General features: G+C 43.2%; 1 protein-coding gene across 1 annotated transcript in view; it reads left to right on the forward strand.

Moving 5' to 3' along the window:
• LOC138754588 (adherens junction-associated protein 1-like) overlaps positions 1-22,708 on the forward strand; it is an 85,410-nt gene that overhangs the window by 12,021 nt on the left and 50,681 nt on the right. The window contains exons 2-3 of the mRNA XM_069919048.1: positions 5,276-5,518; positions 18,904-19,017. Of these exons, the coding sequence (XP_069775149.1) occupies positions 5,276-5,518; positions 18,904-19,017 (357 nt within the window). The remainder of the gene's footprint in view (positions 1-5,275; positions 5,519-18,903; positions 19,018-22,708) is intronic.

Here is a 22,708-nt window from a genome sequence, read left to right on the forward strand (position 1 = left end):
TGCAGATGCCGAAATGCCACTGCAGGTGCCAACTACAATCAATTATGTAATAGGAGAAACAGCAATTATTGGCCTAATGATGAAAGAACAGAGTGTCGTACAAAACCATGTGAGAGGAAGGAGACAGCCTCGGGATTTGTTCAGCGGCACGTTGCCAGACTGTTCACTGTTGGTGCCATGTTGCATTTTGCAAATTCTCAACATTAACATGCTGCCAGATGTGTCAGTGATTAGAGAGGAACTGCATGGCATGAGGGGCTGTGTGTGTGTGTGTGTGTGTGTGTGTGTGTGTGTGTGTGTGTGTGTGTGTGTGTGTGTGTGTGTGTGTGTGTGTGTGTGTGTGTGTGTGTGTGCGCGCGTGCGTGTGTGTGTGTGTGTGCGTGAATGTGTGCGTGTGCGCGAATGTGTGCATGTGCACCTGTGCATGTGTCTGTGTATGCATGTACGAGTGTGCATCTGTGCACGTGTGTGTGTGTGTGTGTGTGTGTGTGTGTGGGCGTGTTTGTGTGTGGACATGTTTGTGTGCATGCGTGTGTCCATGTGTGCATGCACCCATGTGTGTTCATGTGTGCGTGCGGGTCTGCGGGTGCAGGGGTGCGAGTGCGCGGGTGCGGGTGTGCATGTGCGGGTGTGTGCATGTGTGTGTATGTGCGTGGATCAGGATCAAAGGAAGTGGTGAGTCAAAAGATGAGGTGTCGGTCAACTCAAAAGTAAACTGGAAATTCCTCTGGATCATGTTCAACTTTTTTCTCCTTTTGTTTCTTTCCTGGGTGGGGTCCATCCTTCACGTGATGTCCTCAGGTGGGAGCACAGGTGAGAGTCCTGAATCTCAGCTATCAATGTACATCAACCCTGTCTGCTTCTCCGTGTGTTGGCTGAACACTGTCAGTGATTCTGGATCTACAACTTGATACATATTGTTAATCAGCGCTGTGCATTCTGAACCATTGCTCCCAATTTGTCATGTTCTACTTGTTTGACTCTTGTTTGGTCATAAGCAAGAAACCTTTGAGCCTTACACGTTTGATAAATAATCATTCCCAATTAGACAAACAACACATAATGTGCAAGGGGAAGAGAAACAGAAAAATTGTAAAGCAAACCCTGAGCTGCTGGAGGGTCTCAGTGGCCAGGGAATATCCAAGGGTAGAAATGGCAGGTCAATGTTTTGGGTCTGGACCCTTTATCAAGACTAAAATAAGTTAAATATAAATTATTATTTTTTTAAATTTAGACATCCAGTACGGTAACAGGCCCTTCTGGCCCACGAAGCTAGTAACACCCAATTGACCTGCAAGCCCCCATTGTGATTTGAATGGCAGGAGGAAATAGGAGGCAACTGGGGAAGACCCACGAAAGCATGGGGAAAACATACAAACTCCTTGCAGACAGCTCCGGATTCGAACCCCAAGTCTCCGGCACTGTAACAGTACTGCACTACGTTCTCTGTGCCACCCTGCAGATTTCACGGATATAGCCTGACCCACTGAGCTCCTCCTGCACCTCATTGTATTAAGAGCAAACTATGTGTGTCGAGGGCAGGTGGAGGTTGACTCTGAGGTTCCCAAGCCATTCTGCGGGTTCAGAAGGCATAGGGAGAGTGAGCAGTCAGGGATCCCAATGTGTTGAAATGCATAGATAGAAATGGGGAATAGGTACAGACAGAGGGACAAAGGGGATGAATGCATGTGTAGGAGGAGATGTGGGTGTGGGCAGGAATCCTTGAGAAATGGATGCGGGGAATGGTGAGTGCGTGCGTAAGTTGCCAAAAGTGGGGGTGTGTGAAGGATGAAGGGTAGGATGGGGGGAGGACAGGGTGTGAGTGGCGCAGAGGCTGGAGGTGGGTAGAGGTGGAGGGCAGGGTTTTACCAGAGAGCATGAGAATGGGTGTGAGAGTGGGCAGAGGCAAGGGGTAGGAATAGGGCTTGCCGGCCAGGGATTGGGTGGAGAGAGAGGCAGCAGGGTGTAAGCATGGGTGGGTGAGGTTATTGTCCCTTAATACTACATTTAGAATTTAACCTATTGAAGACAGGGAGTAGCCACTTTGACCAGTATCCCCTCACAGAAGTAGGGCTCCAGCGACGAATGAACTCTCAACCTCTGGTTTACAAGACCAGTGCACCAACCACTGAGCTATTAGAACCTGCAACAGAGGTTGCGAACTCTGGGCATGGGGGTGGGTCACAGACAGTGTGCGACACCATGAAAACATCATCACCAATCGCATAGTTTCTTCACAAGGAGGCCGCGCATGGACTTGCCAGCTCATTTCTTATTGAGATGGAAACCTTGTGCTTTAACCTAGGCTCAGCACTGCAGGCCTTCTCATTGGCCAACTCTGGCTTTTCATCGAAATTAATTAAACCATTGAATGAACATCCCTTGGACAAAGTAGTATAGCACTAGGTTGTATGGATAGGCTCATGCTATTATTGTTGTCTTAGATCAGAGAAGTTTGGAAAGTGAATTGATTTTTTTTAAATTGTAATTATGAGGTATCGTGAAACAGAGATTCATAAGATATTATTTCCCTTGGAGAAATAATTGAGAACAAAGAATACAACTAAAGACAATAGAATCACAGGAACACTGGGGAAATTATTTTTATAAGTAGTGAGCTGTTATTATTGGGAGGTCATTGTTTGAAAGGTAACTGAAGCAGACTCATTTGTGTCTATGAAAAGGCTGCAGATTTGTATCTGACGGAAAGTAAATTGTAGTCTACAGGGAGAAAGCTGGGGAAAGGGAATACCAGCATGATCTGAAGAAAACCTGGTAGAATCCCAATATGCAGCACAGGCTTGCAGGATTCTGACACAAATAAAGTTGTGTAGTAATTCATCTGAGTTAGTAGGGCTACATTTTGCTCTGTACGTCCTCTCCAATGAAGGCAGAGTACCACTTGCTATTGTTACGAGGCTTGTGAATCAGGGAAACATCTCCTGGCAATTGATTTTTAAACAACCTTGTAGTGTATGTTTAGAAATAATCACATCCATTGCTTACGAGCAAGAGAAGCGCTGAGTTAATCCTTACATTGGGTCTGTGAGAGAGCAAGAGAAGCGCTGAGTTAATCCTTACATTGGGTCTGTGAGAGAGCAAGAGAAGCGCTGAGTTAATCCTTACATTGGGTCTGTGAGAGAGCAAGAGAAGCGCTGAGTTAATCCTTACATTGGGTCTGTGAGAGAGCAAGAGAAGCGCTGAGTTAATCCTTACATTGGGTCTGTGAGAGAGCAAGAGAAGCGCTGAGTTAATCCTTACATTGGGTCTGTGAGAGAGCAAGAGAAGCGCTGAGTTAATCCTTACATTGGGTCTGTGAGAGAGCAGATTCAGATTTGACGATAAAAGGTTTGACTTACGGGGTTTTAAAAAATATTCCAATCCCACGGGTGGAATGCCAACTTGCCCGATTTAATAAGTATGAGAAAATGTTGCTCACACATTCTATTTACAAGATATTTCCATCTAAAATTTTAGATTAAAAGTTGAAACTTTGCAAAATTTTGGAAGCCGTTTCTGTTACTGGAAACTTGAGGGAGAACTACTCATGTACTTGACCCATTGTTTTCTTATCCTCCTTCTGTATGCCCATATTTCTCTTCATAAACTTTTCAAGAGATTTGTTCACATTTTACTCTTGCCTGTACTTCCCTGTGGTGATTGCTGTAGGATGTCCATTTCCTATATTTTTTAAAAATTCCATTCAAGGAAGCAAGAACACAATATGAGTGACTAAACTCCTGAGAACTACCTGCCTTAACCATTCCCATTGTGCAGTCCTGAGCCCATACAAAGTGGTCCAAAGGTAATTTCACATGAGCACTTCAAATTACGTGTTGTCTGGTTCTAATCAAATACGATATTGTCCTGTCCTGTTTTGTCACTGTGGCTCTTTACTTTGAACAAACTGCGTTGAAATATTTTAAAGCTTGTTGGAAAGTACTTTGAGGTCTCTTGACTACAATGCCTGCCCCTTGGTATTGCGTTTCCTCACCACACTGAAAACTTAATCCATAGTTTTCTTTCTTAACCCAGGAAGCATCACCTTCAAGTCTAATTTCCAGGCAGAAGAGGGCCAATTTGCTTTCTTCACAGGCAGACTGTTCATGGGATTGGTTAAAGTGGGCAGCACAGACATGTTGGGCTGAAGGGCCTGTTGCTGCGCTCATTGTTCAGCTCCTACACTAAGGTTAGCCAGCCGCTAGCTTTGCATGGGACCCCAGCTATTGAGGATGGTTCTGCAACACTGCTGTCAATAAAACTGAAGAGAAAAATCAATGGAGCCAGAAACCAAAATAAGTTTCACTTAACATTTTATTTGAACGATTTTGTTTGTTAATTATAACAAAAACAAACATTAGAAATTGACAGCCAAGAATCCTAGTCGACCCACTTTCTGATATCCTCCCCCTCCCCCAGGAAAAGATTAGAAAAGGGCAACGAGTACTGGGAATGTGCAAATGAAAGACTTTGAGGGAGCAGTTCAGAGTGAACATTTAAACGGTGTGCCCAACCGGATTCAACCCTGCAACTCGGGTTCATTGTCAAGACTACAAACTGGGAAAGTGGCGCAGCCTGCTAGAGCCACTGCCTCAGAGCGCCAGAGACCCAGGTTGAATCCTGACCTCCATAGTCAGATGTGGAGTTTTGCACATTTTCCCCACCTCTCCCTCCCCCCTCAGTTTCATTCAGATCTCCCCCCCCCTCCCACCACCACCGTGTTCCAAAACCTTATGGGTTAGCAGGTGAGAGGGGCACTCTAAATTGCCCCTAGTATGTGGGTAAGTGATTGAGAATGTCTTTTTAAAGTGGGACAAGTATAGGTTGGGTTTAATTGGGCGGCTGACAGTCAGCATGGGCTGATGGGCTGAAGGGCCTGCTTCTGTGCTGCATTTCCCAGTGACTCGATGAGTCACACCCACAGTGTGCTCCTTTCTACAGTTTATTGATTGGCACTGCCTGATGTTGTTTTAATAACTCCAGTGCAATGCAACGCAATAGCCTGGTTCAAACCTGATTTGTCTTGGAGATTTTGATACTACTTTCCCCCAATTTAGATATGCTGGGGTTGTTTACACTTTGTAACATGTGCAAACTCTTCAAATGAATCAAGAATTACCTAACTGCCATTTGGACTTTGGATGTCAAATCCATTGACCTGCAGCTTTCCACAGTTGTTTGCCCATTCAGTGCCTGTCCCAAACTTTTTTTTTCTATTGGCATTTCCTATGTCATTTTCCTTCATTAGTGATGAATATGTTTATTTGTCTTGCAGCTGTGCACAAAGTGGGAACGGCCGGAGAAACAGCAACCAACGAAAGATCAACCAACAAGAAGAAAGTTGCCAAAATCTTACTGATTTTACGGCTGCCAGAGTACCAAGCAATCTGGACATATTCACTGCATACAACGAGACCCTACAGTGCTCCCATGAATGTGTTCGTGGATCAATGCCAGTCTACTCTGACCAAGGCCTGCACCAGTCCACAGTCTACAAAACCACATTCAATGGAAACCGGTAAGGCTATCATGGTAGCAACATGTTTTTTTTTAAATGCCTTAATGTTATGGTCTACACCTCTCACCTCAGAAGAAAAAGTAGGGGAGGGAGGGGGGAATGGTTCAAAAATCAACTTGCATCGGTGCCAGGGTTATGGAGATTGGTCTCAGATCATCAGTGGTCAATTCCATAGTCAGATGTTCAACTCTGTGGCCCTATTCCGTGTTTGGTGGTGAAGCGCAAGGCCACAGATAGACTGGAAAAGCCATGGAACCCACAGCACTTGCCAAGCCGGTTGACGATGAATGTTGTCTTATGACCAAATGTACGTGCACGCTGCTGGCCGTACATCAATCCAAAATCGAGAAGCAGGCAGTGTTAGTAGTTTGACACAATGGGTCGCCACCTAAATTAATCACCATCAACAAATGACAGGCTTGTTTTGCCCAACATCAGAAAGCCACCAAAAAGTTGCCCAAACCAATTATAGTCTTTGTGATGTTGACTGATCAGTGTGTGTGCTTCTTTCTACACAATCCCTCATGTCCAGAGCCTTGAAAGTCCAAATTATTTACCATGGCAGCAATGGCCTTTGATTGGTTTTGATCAGTCTTTGAATTCTGTGGCCAAATTAGAAATATATATGAAAAGTTTATAAGGTTGGCTGGGCACTTCCAGATATTATGGAAAAATGCAGAAATGCCTTATCGAGTGTGGTTGTAGCAGTCACTTATGCGAACCACTACCCCCAATTTAGATTTGCTATTTACACTTTGTAACATGGGCAAACTCTTCAAATCCATCAAGAATTACCCAGCTGCCCTTTGGACTTTGGATGTCAAGTCCATTGACCTGTAACTTTCCGCAGTTGTGTTTGGCCATTTAGTGGTTAGCTCTGGCTTTCTTTGTTTTCTATTGGCATTTCCTATTTCATTTTCCTTCATCAGTCTTTTCCTCAGCCCTGTACTCCTGAAGGCATTGGCTCTTGGCTGGGATAGAGTCACCTGGACATTGTTACCTCCTGGTAGACTGTCTGATTCCCTTTATTTGCATGTTAACCTGAGAGGGATGGTGGTTCTTCCCAGATAATTGCACAGAGTGACATGGTATATGCAGTACAGGCGGAGGCCCATTCAGTACAATGGGTTTATGTCAGACTTTATGCTTTCCATGTCTCTTCCCAGCTTAATAAGGTTCTTGCTCTTACACCGCATCATTTGGTTCCTTTTTCCCTGATGCACTCAATGAGATTTCACCTCTGTGCATTCAGCACCACATGTTCTGCCATTCTTTGAGTAAAGCCGTCATTCCTGAGTTTGACACCGGCTCCCCTCTTGAATCTCCCAACAGTGGAAATAATCATCTCCATTGTTCCTTCATACAGATCAAAGCATCTGACGAGTGGCTGCTTCTCGACCAGCCCTTTTGTTACCCTCCATCTTGCTAAACCTGTGCAAACCAGAACTACTGCAGTTTGTCACTTCGATTCTCACTGGAGGTGTTAGTGCTTTAAGGTTTGGATCTACTGCTATGCAGACTTGAGCAAGGAGATGCCCTCAGTAATCTTGTCTCTGTCTTTCATTGAAATAGTAGGAATGCAATACATTTCCTCACAGCATGCAGTATAGATCTGGTTGCACTGACCGGTAATCAAGAAGAAAACATCTTTTATTAAGTCTAATGGGTGGTAAAGAAACATTTTGTTCTGCCCAAGCTGGTGTTTTGATGGTGGAATTATTTGGTGTATTTTTGACATTGCCGACTAGATTGCATATTCAATCCTTTTTTTGTCCATAAAGCAATCTAGATCTTGCCTGAGTTAAACTATTCAGTAGGAAAGTCAAAATGATCGGTGGAATAGATTATTTACCATTGGTTAAAATGCATCTGACTGATTTATAATGCACATGGTGAAGGTAGGAGAAAGTGGAGATTCTCCAAGTGTTGAATTGGTTGGGAGCGTACCAGGATTTGAAAAATAGTCTATCGGTAGTTCTTCACCTCTGTTTTTGGAACAATATGTTCTTTGTACGCAGATTGCACTGATAACAATGTTAGGGTGACAAGACGCAACTTCATACTTCATCTACTGAATCTCTATTGACAAAGCCTCCCCCCACCCCCCACTTAAAGTGCAATCATCGGTCTGTTGGTTTTAAATGAATATCTATCGGCCATCATGGACATAAGAATTAGAAGTCTCTTGGTCCCTCAAGCTGGGTCATCTGTTCAGGGCCAGGTTTGCCTCTAAATTCCTGCCTCTCGCAGGTGACCTCTCATGCCCTTGCTTCTCAATCAGCCTTAAAAATATTCAAAGCCTTTCGATCCTCTGCGCATTAGAGAAGAGAGTTCCAAAGCCTCCTGATTTTTAAATTTAGACATGCAATTTGCTAATGCACCCTTCTGTCCCACCAGCCCATACCGCCCTACTATACCCTACTATACCCAATTGACCTACACATTCTGGTAATTTTTGAACGATGGGAGGAAACAGGAGCACCTTGGGAATACCCATGCAGACATGGAGAGAACGTACAAACTCCTTGTAGACACTGCCAGATTTGGACCCTGGTCACTGGTGCTATAACAGAGTTGAGCTAACCACACCACCCTTTTTGACTGAGGGAAAATTTCTCACCTGATCTCTGTGTGAAATTAGAAAACTTTTATTTATAAACGGTGATATATAATTCTGGGTTCTTTGCCTAAAAGAAAATATCCTCTCCACATCCATCTTGTCAAGACCCCTCTGTATTGATGATCAAGTAAACAGTAATGTTGCAAACTCTATCGCAAAAACTTTAACACTTATTACATCAACCCCCTAATGAAACCCAAAGAGAGAGAACAGGATATTGCTATCAGGAATTATTTCATCTTCTGTTGTCAACACATTCACAGAGTTATTTATGAATGTCTCTGTGAATATCAGTATCACTCATTTCTTGGTGTGGCCTTTTAAATTATAAACCTATTGATCGCCCAGCCATGTTCAAGTATAAGAAATGTTCTATACAGTACAACTCCGATTATCCTAAATCAGATTCTCTGAAATCCTCAGTTATCCAAACTTTTAAAACAATTAATAAATGAGGATATCGAAAGCAAATCAGAAATCCTCATATATCTAAATTTTTTACGGAGCAGAACTGACTGGGGTTGTAAGGCTCCTGGTGGCAGCAGCGGGGACCTCAAGCTCCTGGGCAGGAGTGGGACCCTCGGGTTCCTGGCACAAGTGGGGCCTCGGTGGGGAAGTGTTGGTGATTGGTGGTGGCCAGCATTATTTTTGGTGAGAATTAAACTTTATTTTAATGCTTACAAAGCCTTCCCTTGTTGTTTGTTACTGTTTAAACACTGTTACAAGTGATTTGCTGTTGCTATTCGGCTGTTTCATAAAAAATGACCGGTTGTCCAAAACACAAACGTTTATCCGAAATGGGCCTGGCTCTGACCATTTCGGATAATCGGAGTTGTACTGTATTTCAGAATTCAGTCATGGGCCCCAGTACCCTTGAAAAACAGAGAGAAACAAAAGTGGGCAATATGGTTATGTGAGTACATTGGTGTTACAGCACCAACAATTGGGATTCAAATCCAGCACTGTCTGTAAGGAGTTTGTATGTTCACGTCATGTCTGTGTGGATTTCCTCTGGGTACTTCGGTTTCTTCCCACCTTTCAAATAAAATGTAGCAGGTTGTAGGTCAATTGCTGTAGACAACAGATTTTAACCGCCTTGTCTTTTTTGGTGATTTAGTTTAATTAGGCATCATGGGAAGGGCCTGTCTAAATTAAAAAATTTTAAAATGAATCTTGAGTCATCACCCTTGATCCTGATTGGGGAAATCCCTGGTGGAACACGTGTAGTGGAACACATCAGGCAGATGGGATAGGATCTGCAGCGATGGGCCCTACATAAGGATGGTGTAAGGCAGCACGGTCAGCGTGATGCCTTTACAACACCAGCGAATGGAACTGGAGTTCAGATCCCATGCTATCTGTATGGAGTTTGTATGTTCTCCCCAAGGGTTTTTCCCAGGTGTTCCAGTTTCCTTCCACCGATTGAAACGTATCAGGGGTGTAGGTTAATGGGGGGCAATTTGGCGGCACGGACTCGTGAGCCAAAAGAGCCTGTTTCTGTGCTGTATGCCTAAATAAATTAAAAGAAAATAATAAACTCCAGGGTTCCTCTGGCCCAAACCAATTAGAACCTTGAGAAACAAGGAGATACATTTGAAGGAGGAAAACTAAATCACCGGAAAAGACAAGGCGGTTAAGATCTGTTGTCTACAGCAATGCTCCTTTTGCAGACTCCACCACCTGTTTGTTCCCTTTCTTTATCCTTATGTCAAAGAGATTTTTAATCTTGTCTATATCTTAGAGGAAGAGATTTGATGGAAAGCCTTTGAAGCAGTTTTGGGTCGCTATTTAAGAACCAGTTTAAACATTTTACAATTCTTCCTTCATATTCAGTGCACAGAAATTGAACACCTTCTGTTTCTTCAGTATTGTTTTGCTAAATCTTGCCATGAAACTCTGCAGAACATGTATTTTAGAAAGTGACGATGTAGTCAGCGATCAAGCATTGTTGGTTAAGTATGTTTTCTCCTTTGACATGCTGTCACATGCTTTTTTGAAGGTACAAACCATTGCAGAAATCTGCTTTGCTGCTTCACCCAGTTTATGAATTTGTTTAATTTTGAACTGAGGCACATTGTAAAGACAAGCGCACATTAGTACGTGCAAAGAAGGCAGCATATCATACTGTGGTTGTACTTTAACTAAGCCTCCTTGTCAGGAAACTATGAGCTGGTAGATGGGTGGACTGCAGAGTTTGTTGGAAATAGCAGAGGAGACTAAGATTGGTGATTGGTCTCAACGTGAACTGGCATTGCATAGGATCAGTAGCTCTTTCACCTGGCAAGGTTGGCTGAATAAGTCGCTTGGGTTCAAGGTTCCCTTCTAGTTTCCTTTTATTGTCACATTAAAAATGTAACGTACATAATATACTTTAAATTTTTGTAGGGAAATGTTTTGCCGTAAGACATAAGAATTGCCAATATCCCGAACAATAGGAGGAAGAGAAGCAAAAGAGAGTCTAGGTCAGTGGTTCTCAACCTTTTTCTTTCCACTTGCATATTTAAGTATTCCCTATGCCATCGGTGCTCTGTGATTAGTCAGGGATTGCTTAAGGTGATATCTGGGTGGAAAGAAAAAGTATGAAAGCCACTGTTACCTAATTGACTTATTATATGCACGGTTTCAAGACTCCAAAGGAAATGGGCCAAAGACAATTTTTCTCAAGCAAAATATTTCAGTATCAATTTGGTCTCGAGCAGTGATTCTCAACCTTTCCATCCCTTCCCACTCACATCCCCACCTTCAGCAATGGAGAGCAGCGATGGCACAGGAATTACTTAAAGTGAAAGGTTGAGAACCACTGGTCTTGAGGTTCACTCTGATTAAGGCATTCGAACACAGGACTGTGATTCATAAAAACATATATTTTCACTATTTGCTCAATAAAAGGTCTTTGAAAAGGAAGAGAGCAAAAAGTACAACTGAGCTTTCAATGGTGCAAATTATCTGAAGGGACTCTGTAGGAGTGTTGAGCCACAATGAGAAATGACAAGCCAAATGTCCTAAAGAATGGACAGAGGTAGTTTGAAGGAGTGCCTCTTAATCTCTGCTTCTGGATAAGTAGAACTCTCCTCCAAGTGAAACATAAAATAACTGATATCGTTGTTCCTGGTCTTTGTTTTAGTCACCCTTCTTCCTGGCGACTGCCTCATGCTATTTCCAGCTTTGCTGTCTTTTTTTGATGTGGAAGTATTATCTAGGCCACATATCAGTGCCATCCTGAAGACCACAGCAGAGGCATCTAACTCTGTCTCTCTTCTGGATCATGTTCTGAAGTAAGGCCTGCTTCCTTGATCTTCTTTCGCTTGTCTTCGCGGACGAAGATTTATGGAGGGGTAAACGTCCACGTCAGCTGCAGGCTCGTTTGTGGCTGACAAGTCTGATGTGGGACAGGCAGACATGGTTGCAGCGGTTGCAGGGGAAAATTTGTTGGTTGGGGTTGGGTGTTGGGTTTTTCCTCCTTTGTCTTTTGTCAGTGAGGTGGGCTCTGCAGTCTTCTTCAAAGGAGGTTGCTGCCCGCCGAACTGTGAGGCACCAAGATGCACAGTTTGAGGCGATATCAGCCCACTGGCGGTGGTCAATGTGGCAGGCTCCAAGAGATTTCTTTAGGCAGTCCTTGTACCTCTTCTTTGGTGCACCTCTGTCACGGTGGCCAGTGGAGAGCTCGCCATATAACACGATCTTGGGAAGGCGATGGTCCTCCATTCTGGAGACGTGACCTACCCAGCGCAGTTGGATCTTCAACAGCGTGGACTCGATGCTGTCGGCCTCTGCCATCTCAAGTACTTCGATGTTGGAGATGAAGTCGCTCCAATGAATGTTGAGGATGGAGCGGAGACAACGCTGGTGGAAGCGTTCTAAGAGCCGTAGGTGATGCCGGTAAAGGACCCATGATTCGGAACGGAACAGGAGTGTGGGTATGACAACGGCTCTGTATACACTAATCTTTGTGAGGTTTTTCAGTTGTTTGTTTTTCCAGACTATTTTGTGTAGTCTTCCAAAGGCGCTATTTGCCTATCTCATTGTCGATCCTTGCATCCGATGAAATGGTGTAGCCGAGATAGGTAAACTGGTTGACCGTTTTGAGTTTTGTGTGCCCGATGGAGATGTGGGGGGGGTGGTGGCTGGTAGTCATGGTGGGGAGCTGGCTGATGGAGGACCTCAGTTTTCTTCAGGCTGACTTCCAGGCCAAACATTTTGGCAGTTTCCGCAAAACAGGACGTCAAGCGCTAAGGAGCTGGCTCTGAATGGGCAACTAAAGTGGCATCGTCTGCAAAGAGTAGTTCATGGACAAGTTGCTCTTGTGTCTTGGTGTGAGCTTGCAGGCACCTCAGATTGAAGAGACTGCCATCGTGCGGTACCAGATGTAAACAGCATCTTCATTGTTGAGGTCTTTCATGGCTTGTTTCAGCATCATGCTGAAGAAGATTGAAAAGAGGGTTGGTGCGAGAACGCAGCCTTGCTTCACGCCATTGTTAATGGAGAAGGGTTCAGAGAGCTCATTGCTGTATCTGACCCGACCTTGTTGGTTTTTCGTGCAGTTGGATAACCATGTTGAGGAACTTTGGGGGGCATCCGAGATGCTCTAGTATTTGCCAAAGCCCTTTCCTACTTACAGTGTCGAAGGCTTTGGTGAGGTCAACAAAGGTGATGTAGAGACCTTTGTTTTGTTCTCTGCACTTTTCTTGGAGCTGTCTGAGGGCAAAGACCATGTCAGTAGTTCCTCTGTTTGCGCGAAAGCCACACTGTGATTTTGGGAGAACATTTTCGGCAACACTAGGTATTATTCTATTTAGGAGAATCCTAGCGAAGATTTTGCTTGCAATGGAGAGCTGCTCCTTGATCTTAATTCACTCCAAATCTCACCTTCCTATCTCCCTGGTGCAATCAGCATGCAATGCCTCCTGGTTAAGCATCTACTCAATTTTAAAATTCTTGTTATTTTGGTTCCCTTCATGACCATATCACCTTCCTATCTCTGCCTTCTCCTCCATGCCTAAAAGCTTCTACAATAAATTTGTATCATTACTGTATAATTAGCCCTGAGGCATTCAGCTCCAGACTCACTCTACTTTGGATCCTCATCTCTGTCTTCCTTTCCTCCTTCAAGGCTATTCCAAAAACGTCCCTTCTTGTCCAAACTTTTTGACTATCTGCTCGACTATCTCCATAATGGTTCAGTGTTGTGTTTCTGGCAAAACACCTTAAACATTTTGCTATGTTCATTATCCTCTGGAAACATTTTTTTTAAAAAACTACGGGAAAATGGGAATTTAGCAGAGGGATATTTGACACCATCATTTGTTTTGAACAATTAGATTTGCAGGGACATTTCCCTACTAATATCAGCGACACTAATTTCTTGGTGTGGGTTTTTAGGCTATAAATCTTTTGATCGCTCAGCCATGTTGGGCGATGGAAGTTATTATAATTTAAACACTCTTTGAAGGTAAGTATCTGTGTGCTATTTTGCAATTGCTGGGGAACACAATTGTGTTCCGATCTTTCCCCAAATCATTTGGAGCTACCCCTCTGAGGGAGTATTGCTGTATTATGTTCTGTCTTGGCTGATGACAATCCAAGAAGTGACAGAAAGCCAATCATGCTGTGTTTGCTAAAGAATTAACTAGAATTTGGAGCAATTGCACGTTAGTGGGTTAATGAGTGATAACGCAACACTTATTGCAAGATGGAACAGCAAGTATGTGGAGTGGCATACTACAGTGAGAGGAATAGAGGGTTATGAGATAGGGAGGGTTTAGTACTCTGTTGTAATGTCATGTGTTGTAATAAGTAGTAATTAGGAGAATATGAGTGAAGGGAGTCAGGAAGCACCAAGATTCAGGGGAGTAGATTTAAGACAGAGATGAGGAAGATCTACTTTTCCTGGAGAAGTGAACGTGAGGCTGCTTCATTAAATATACAAGAGATCGGTTTTTGCCTAGTCACGAAATTAAGGGGTATAGCGGGAAAAGGCAGGTAGGTGGAGCTGATGAGTCCAGGGCCATATGACTTATGATACATCTTATGTAGCAGGGCAGGCCAACTTGGTGGTTAAGAAAGCTTACCAGCTGCTCTCCTTTACTCGCTTGTCATTGAAAATAAGAGAGGCTTGGTTGGAACTGTTTACAGTGGTCATTAGATCAAGGGTTACTTCTGACATTGTGGTCTCCAAGAAAGATATGGCACACTGGAGAGAGAATAGAGGAACTTTAGGAAGACATTGCCAGGACAGGATAATTCAAGTTCATTTATCATCCAATGGGACAAGAATAACCTGATGAAGCAGCGTTCTCCGGTTTTCGGTACAAAACATGCAGACATAACCCACATACAGACAAACAGTACATATGAAGGACAAGTATACATACGTAAAAATAAATGTATTATTTAATATTTGTAGTGTTCCAGAGGGTTAGAGAGGGCAGTTCATTGAGTCATTCAGCATTCTCACTACCCATGGCAAGAAACTGATTCTCAGGCTGGTGGTGCCGGCTCTGATCCTCCTAAATTTCTTTGTAGATGGAGTGAAAATTGTGTAAGCTTGGCTCGCTTTCTTTTGGATAGAGTAGACTGAGGAGAGATTTAGTTAAGAGCCATAAAGAAATGAGAGGTTGAGACAGAGATATATAGAGTCAAAAGATCACAAGACATAGGAGCGGAAGGAGGCCCATCGAGCCTGCTGTCCTTTCTAATCATGAGCTGATCCATCCTCTCACTCAGCCCCACTCCCCAGATTTCTCCCTGTAACCCTTGAGGCCCTGATTAATCACCTCTGCCTTAAATACACCCAAAGACCTCGCTTCCACAGCTGCCTGTGACAACAAGTTCCACAGACTCGCGGTCCTCTGACTAAAGAATATTTTCCGCATCCCGGTTTTAAATTGATTGCCTCTGCTACGGGGACCAAAAATGAGGAGGAAAATATTTGTAGTAGGAACGAAGGGGGACTAATTTTTTTTTTACCCAAAGCATGTTAAGATGGGTAGGGAAAGAATTCCTCATCAAGATGAAATACTGCCTGGAGGCCAAACCCCACCTTTGAAAGCAAGGATTTACCACACATGGACCAAGTACTAGAAGGGGCGTATTGTCCCTTTATTGATCAGTATGGCAATGCTTTCTCACTGTTAATTGTAATATTTTATTGAATTCATAATGAATAATAGTTATTTTAGCTTTTTTTCTATTTTCATAATATTGGAGCTAACATTAGTGACTTAAAACAATATTTTTTTCTTTCCCTGATCATAATGAAAATAGTTGGAAGGGGTGTAATTTGCCTTGCATCTATGAGTCATGAAATCATAAGGCCTATTTGGAGATTGCAACTTTGTTACAGAAAGCTCCCACAGCAGACTTTTCCCAAGGATACTGCACAAAGTATGCCATGGGGTGGTAAAGTTAAAAGATTTAATTGTATTGATGGAACAGTCAGTCTCATTAAGGCTAGGGATCAATGTGGAATTGCTTATTAGTCCTGATATAAAGCAGTCACAAGGCAATTTGAGAAATCCAGGCGTTCAAATTATTAAGGGGTCATTATTATTTCTAATGATTAATTGTGCAATATTCCATTTTCATTTGTAAAGTGAGAGGAAGGGTGTACTGGCTTTGGAGATGGTACAGAGGAGGTTCACCTGGTATATTCCACCTATGAGAAGATATTGAGTCATCTGGGCTGCACTCATATGAATTTAGAAGAATGAGAGGGGATGTTTTAGAAATATATAAAATTGTGGATATGTGAATTTTAAAGTAATGATTGGGGATATTTAAATGTGGTATTGGGGCTTTTATTGGATAAGTATTCAAGAGCAAAAGGGAAAAATGGTGGAAGAGTACTAAAATTGAATTGTATAATGCTTAATGAGGTTTGGATTTTGTTTTAAGATGGTGGTTTATGTGACTAATATGTTGATAGATGTGAAGTTAGTTGATATTTAGTGAAGGTTTATTTTTATAGAGAAAGTTTTTTTTAATCTTTTTTTCTCATGCTACAATTCGTTTTTAAGAATTGATTATTGTTTAATGTTTTTTTTGTAAGTGGGTTTTTTTCTCTTACATATATTACTAATCTTATTAATCCTTCACTCTTTATTTTGGGAGAGAAGGAGGGGGGGGTTGGATTAATTTGAGTCGGTTTATTAATGTGTAATAATTATTGGGGGTGTATAGTTTGTTTAGATTACTGATATATTGTAATTTCATTATTTCATTTTTAATTTTTTAAAAAATGTAATCTTATATCTTATTCATGTTATAAAACCTTAAATAAAGTTTAAAAAAAAAGAAATATATAAAATTGTGAAAGGCATAGTTAAGATAGAGGTAGGTAAGTTGTTCCCATTGGTGGGGGAGACTAGAACTAGAGACATATCCTCAATATCCAGGGTAGTAGAACAGAATGGAGATGAGGAAGAACTGCTTTACCCTATCTATGAAATTCTCTGCCCATTGAAGCAGTGGAGGTGACCTCAATGAATATATTTAAGACAAGGTTAGAGAGATATTTATAAAGTTGGGGAATTAAGGGATTAATGGGGAAAAGGCAGGTAAGTGGAGGTGAGCCTGTCATCAGATCAGCCGTGATCACATTGAATGATGGAGCAGGCTCGATCGGCTGGATGGTCTACTCTTACCCTTATTTCTCAAGGTCATAAGCATCTAGCAAATAAAGGAGGTGGCAATGACCAGGTAATGGTCAGATATGGGCTAAATGAAATGAAGACTCTATTGGGAGATATGGACTGAATGCAGGCAAATGGGACTAACTTGGTCAACATGGACGAGTTGGCTGAATGGGCTGCTTTCCGTGCTGTAGAACTTGATGACTTTAACATGGATAAGTAACATTTATGCCCCAAAATCCACAGGCAATGACGATCTCTTGCAAAATGTCTCTCTCTCGCATGATAGATCTCACCATCCAGACAATGACCAATGTTGGGACATCCCATTTCAACATTCTGGAGCTCATCCTTGACTAAATGCCCAACATAGGTGCCATGGTTCGAGCAGATCAGAGGCTAATCCTATAGTGAGTGGCTCGCTTCCTAAATCACCAAGGACTTTCCTCCATCAGTTAGCGGCCCGGTTAACGTAACATTTGGCCGGACATTTTGCACAATGCGGTTACCATGCCAGTGCTCGGGACTGCCGTTCAAATCCAGCACTGTCTGTAAGGAGCCTATACGATCTCCCCGTGTCTGCACGGGTTTTCCCCGGGGACCCCGGATTCCTCCCACCATTCAAAAGCCTACCAGGGATAGTAGGTCAATTGGTTGTAATTGGGTGGCACGGGCTCGTGGGCCTGTTACCATGCTGAATGTATGTCTAAATGTCTTAATTTAATAATGCACAAGTCAAAAATGATGGAATGCTGTCCACCAGCTTGGATGAGTGAATATCCAACAAAAAAACCCCAAGCAGCTCAATATATTTCAGAGCAAGACAGCCCAATACAATTACTCCAGAATTTCTTCCACTGCTCCTGCATCAGATTATATTTTATCCCATCTACTAAATGCAGTCAGTCATCCAGGCCACTCTGAAACCTTCTCCCAAAATTGCCTTCTCTACCACCAAGAATGTGGACAGAAAGCATCTGGCAACACAAGCCACAGCTTCGGCTCCGAGCTGCAACACCACCCTGACTTGGAAAAGAAATTTAAATTTAGACATAGAGCACAGTAACAGGCCCACAAGCCCATGTTGCCCAATTAACCTATACACCCGGTACGTTTTTGAACGGTGGGAAGAAATCAGAATACCGGGAAGAAACCCACGCAGACACGGGGAGAATATACAAACTCCTTGCAGACAGCGTGGGATTCGAACCCCCGTCCTGATCGCTAGCACTGCACTAAGTGCTATGCCGGCCATGCCGCCTTTTTCCTGAACTGGATCTAGGTTCCGGAACTTCCTCCCATCAGCACTGTCCCCAGATCAAGAAGGTTGCTTTCATTTCAGAAGGTATTTCAACATAGCACTTCCATGTAAAGTTGTCCCTTGATCTACTGTGATTAGTGTTATAGGTGACTCAGACTGAAGGGTCGTAACCTTGTTTTCACAGAATTATAGAATGATACTGTGCAGTCAGAGCCAATTTGCACCTACACTTTCTCAGGAACCATGCCATCAGTCCCACTCACTGCCTCTTCTAATTATTTTTCTTTATTTCAAACATCTCTTTTAGAACATAGAAACCTTTAGCAAAGCACAGCCCATGGGCTGACGGGTTCTAAGTACCGACCTTAATAACAACTGCCTGGAATTTCCCTACGACAGAAACTTCCAATTTTCTTGATTCCACATACCAATCCTATAGTCTTTTTAAAGATCCTATTCCACCATTGGGCAGCCGCACATTCCATGCACCCACCACTCTCTTTGTGTGAAAATGCACCTCTTAAAATGCACCTCTTAGATCCATCCCTTCTCTACTCACTCCCAAGCACCTTAACACATGCCTCTTTGTGTTAGCCATTTCAGCCCTGGGAAAAAAAGCCCCAATGTGAAAGATGATTTGTATATGCCCCTATTAAATGGTTCATTATCTAACGTAGTGCGGGTGGGGGGGGGGGGGGGGGGGAGTATTTTGTACATCTCATCTGGCTTGTTGTCCTTAATTCTTAATCCCTTGAGCTTCTGCCAATACTTTATCCTCAACTTGCCCAAAAGCCTATCAAAACTCCTCTTGATTTTTTTCCACTCTGTACCTGCATGTAATCTAAGCCTTTATCCTTACTACCGATAATTACAGAAGCCAATTAACCTGCCAACCAGAGCACCTGTGGGACTTGGGAGAAAACTGGACCACTGGAGAGGAGACCCACGCCCCCACAAGGAGAACACACAAACTCCACACAGACCTAAGGTCAGTATAGAAACTGGGTCCACAGAGTTGTGAGGTCACAGTGCTAATGGCCTCGCTATATTGTGCTGTTCCCAGGAGTGTCTGGCACTGGAACAACTTGAGGGGAAAACGTGTGTGTTGGTGAAAGCTACATTCAGAAACAACAGATGTTACGTGGATGAATGTTCGTATAAAGTCCAGAAGAAATCAAACCCATGCATTATTTAGCTTGGATGAAACTCTGCATTTAGCACATTATTCCACCGTTTAGAAATGTCAGGATACCAAATAATTTATTACAATATATTTTTAGACCTTCCACCCTCGCAGATTTGTAAACAAACACCACAACCCTCTATATCCTCCACTGACCGACCACCCTCCACTACATATCAATAATTCTGCGGTGGAGAGCAACACGTTCCTTGGAGTTCACTCGATTAGTGACCTATTTGGATGCACAACATCTCCTCACTTGTCAGAAAGGCGACTCCACCTCCTGAGTAGACTGCAGCGAAAAAGGCTACCAGCCACCATTATATCAACTTTCCTAGGAGCTCTATTAAGAGCATCCTGGCCGGCTGCATCACAGTGAGGTACGGTTGCTGCAGCGAAATGGATTGGAGGTCAATCCACAGGACCATAAGAGTGGCAGAGAGGATCACTGGGGTCTCCCTACCCCCCCTACCTCCGTCGACGTGGTCTACTGGGATCATTGTCTGATGAGGGCGCGCAAAATCATTCAGGAGACCCCTTCCATCCTGTACACAGCATCTTTCAGCTGCTCCAATCAGGGGTATTGAAGAACAACTTCTTCGCACAGTTAGTGAGAATGCTGAACAACCTACTCACACTAACTGTCCGGGACTCTCATATTCATGAAATCAAATTCATTTATTTATTTTAAAATGAACTTTACCTGCAAATATATTATTTGTCTCTATGAGTGTATTTTGCACCGAGGACCGGAGAACACTATTTTATCAGGTTGTACTTGTGTAATTTAGATGACAATAGACTTGACCTGACTTCACTTGTCCTGATAGCCTGCACACATGAAATATTGTGTCATTTATCATCTATTATCTTCCTTATTCTGTCCCCACTGGCCGGTTCACTAGCCTATCCCTGCCTCTCCCCTTCCTTACTGGACCTCCATCATTCTGCATTGAGCCCTCAAATCTAAATCAGAGCCCAGCAAAAGCACCAGTGATCCTGACGTGGCAGTATGAGTTTTGAACTTGAAACATTAGCTGTTTCTCTTTTGACAGATGCTGTGTTTCCAGTATTTTCTGTTGGGAATTCCACTGTGTCAGGGTTTTTTTTTAAAAAAACTGCTACTCGTTTGCCAAGAAATTCGTCCCAGATCGAGCAATAAGATAACATCAGCACCTTGTAGTCCTGCTTCTGAAATTTATCCCGGTGGAGTAAACGAGATTAATTTTGGAAGCAGATGACAGCGAACTCTCGCAGCTGTTTGTTTGATGCACGTGACTGGGGAGAATTTCGAGGTAACTAATTTTAATCTAGTTATCAAAGTTTATATCAGCCCTTTCAATACTACTAGTTTGAATTTTGCTAACAAGCTGATGTACGCTAAGTGCCAGTTTCACATTTGCATCTTAGCTGCACAATTCTCCTCCAGCCTCACACCTCAAAAAAACTCACTTGAGCTCATCGAAACAAGTTGCACTTTTTAAATCCGTTGCTGACTCTATTAATCCATGCTTGTTCAAGCGATTGTTAATTTTCTTTTGTTTCTAAAGTTTCCCCACCGGTATCTGTTAAACTCACCGCCCGGTAATTACAAGACTCTCCATTATGTTTTGAATGAGGCTGAATCATGTCTAATGATCATGTGGCGTTGGCTCCCTCCCTGATGCCCCTTAAATAGTGGCCGCAACTATTGCAGCTTCTCGGATGACAATCTTCAGCCACCCGGGATATGGGCAACAGAATGTGTGAGCCTTGTCAACCCGTTTCTCCCAGCTTTGCTGGTCCCCCTATTTATATATTAATCTATTTTTGTCTCATCCACTGTCCTTGCAGTGTATCTTTGACCAAGCCCTCCCAGTGAGCGTCGAATGATCCTTGTGCTCATTTAGTGATTCACCCATTGTTTCTGCCTCCAGCAATAAACCTGCTGTTTTGATCCCTCACTCTCCCTATTGTGTGTCTGAAAACCCTTTCTTTCACAGTTAATAGACTTGCAGGAGGTCTTTTAATTCCCTTCAATGTTAGCTGCCAATTGAGTCTCTTTTTTCTCCTTGCCTGTCTTTATATTCACTTTTGCTGAATGCTTTGGAATTGGTCAAATTCCATTTCAGTTGCGTTCAGAATAAATCAGCTTATTTGAGAGGAACTGGAACTCGTGTGGCCTGCCTTCGTTTGAAGTCAGATATCCTAAATTCAGTTGATTGCACGCACCAGTGAAAATACACACCTTTCATGGCTAAGTGTCTGCTGCCCGTGGTTAATTAGTTTCCAGTCGAGTTGAAGAACCAAATTTAGGATATAACCTTGGAGCCAAATGAAAGCATGCTCAGACATTAAGCCATACTGAAAGCCACCAATCCGCAGATGCTGAAAATCTGCAAGATAAACAGGCCAGCTTCAGCAGGTCAGGCCACATTTAAGGAGAGGGAATACATTAACATTTCCAGCAAATAACCGTTCCTCAAAACTGAAAATGTAAAATATAAAAACAAGTTGCAGAAAGGGTGAGGCAGGAGGGAGATGACGAAGGGCAGGGTGGGTTGCTCAGGTGACCCCACTCTTTACAGAACTATTTAAAAGATTCTTTCTTTGGCTTGGCTTCGCGGACGAAGATTTGTGGAGGGGTAAATGTCCACGTCAGCTGCAGGCTCGTTTGTGGCTGACAAGTCCGATGCGGGACAGGCAGACACGGTTGCAGGGGAAAATTTGTTGGTTGGGGTTGGGTGTTGGGTTTTTCCTCCTTTGTCTTTTGTCAGTGAGGTGGGCTCTGCAGTTTTCTTCAAAGGAGGTTGCTGCCCGCCGAACTGTGAGGCGCCAAGATGCACAGTTTGAGGCGATATCAGCCCACTGGCGGTGGTCAATGTGGCAGGCTCCAAGAGATTTCTTTAGGCAGTCCTTGTAACTCTACTTTGGTAACCCTCTTTTCAATCTTCTTCAGCATGATGCTGAACCAAGCCATGAAAGACCTCAACAATGAAGATGCTGTTTACATCCGGTACCGCACGGATGGCAGTCTCTTCAATCTGAGGCGCCTGCAAGCTCACACAAAGACACAAGAGCAACTTGTCCGTGAACTACTCTTTGCAGACGATGCCGCTTTAGTTGCCCATTCAGAGCCAGCTCTTCAGCGCTGGACGTCCTGTTTTGCGGAAACTGCCAAAATGTTTGGCCTGGAAGAAAACTGAGGTCCTCCATCAGCCAGCTCCCCACCATGACCACCAGCACCCACACATCTCCATCGGGCACACAAAACTCAAAACGGTCAACCAGTTTACCTATCTCGGCTGCACCATTTCATCAGATGCAAGGATCGACAACGAGATAGACATTTAAAAGATTACTGAGGCCTAAAAGGACCTGACAAAACTTTGGACTGACCTGAAAAAAAGCCCTCTCAAGCCCAAACAGTCAGAAAACCTAATTCTGAACTGAATTTAGCCCAGGGCATATTTTCCCCAAAGAAAACAATAACAAAGATGGTAATTAAATACTTATT

This window comes from Narcine bancroftii, chromosome 2, assembly GCF_036971445.1.
Source record: "Narcine bancroftii isolate sNarBan1 chromosome 2, sNarBan1.hap1, whole genome shotgun sequence".
NCBI lineage: Eukaryota > Metazoa > Chordata > Chondrichthyes > Torpediniformes > Narcinidae > Narcine > Narcine bancroftii.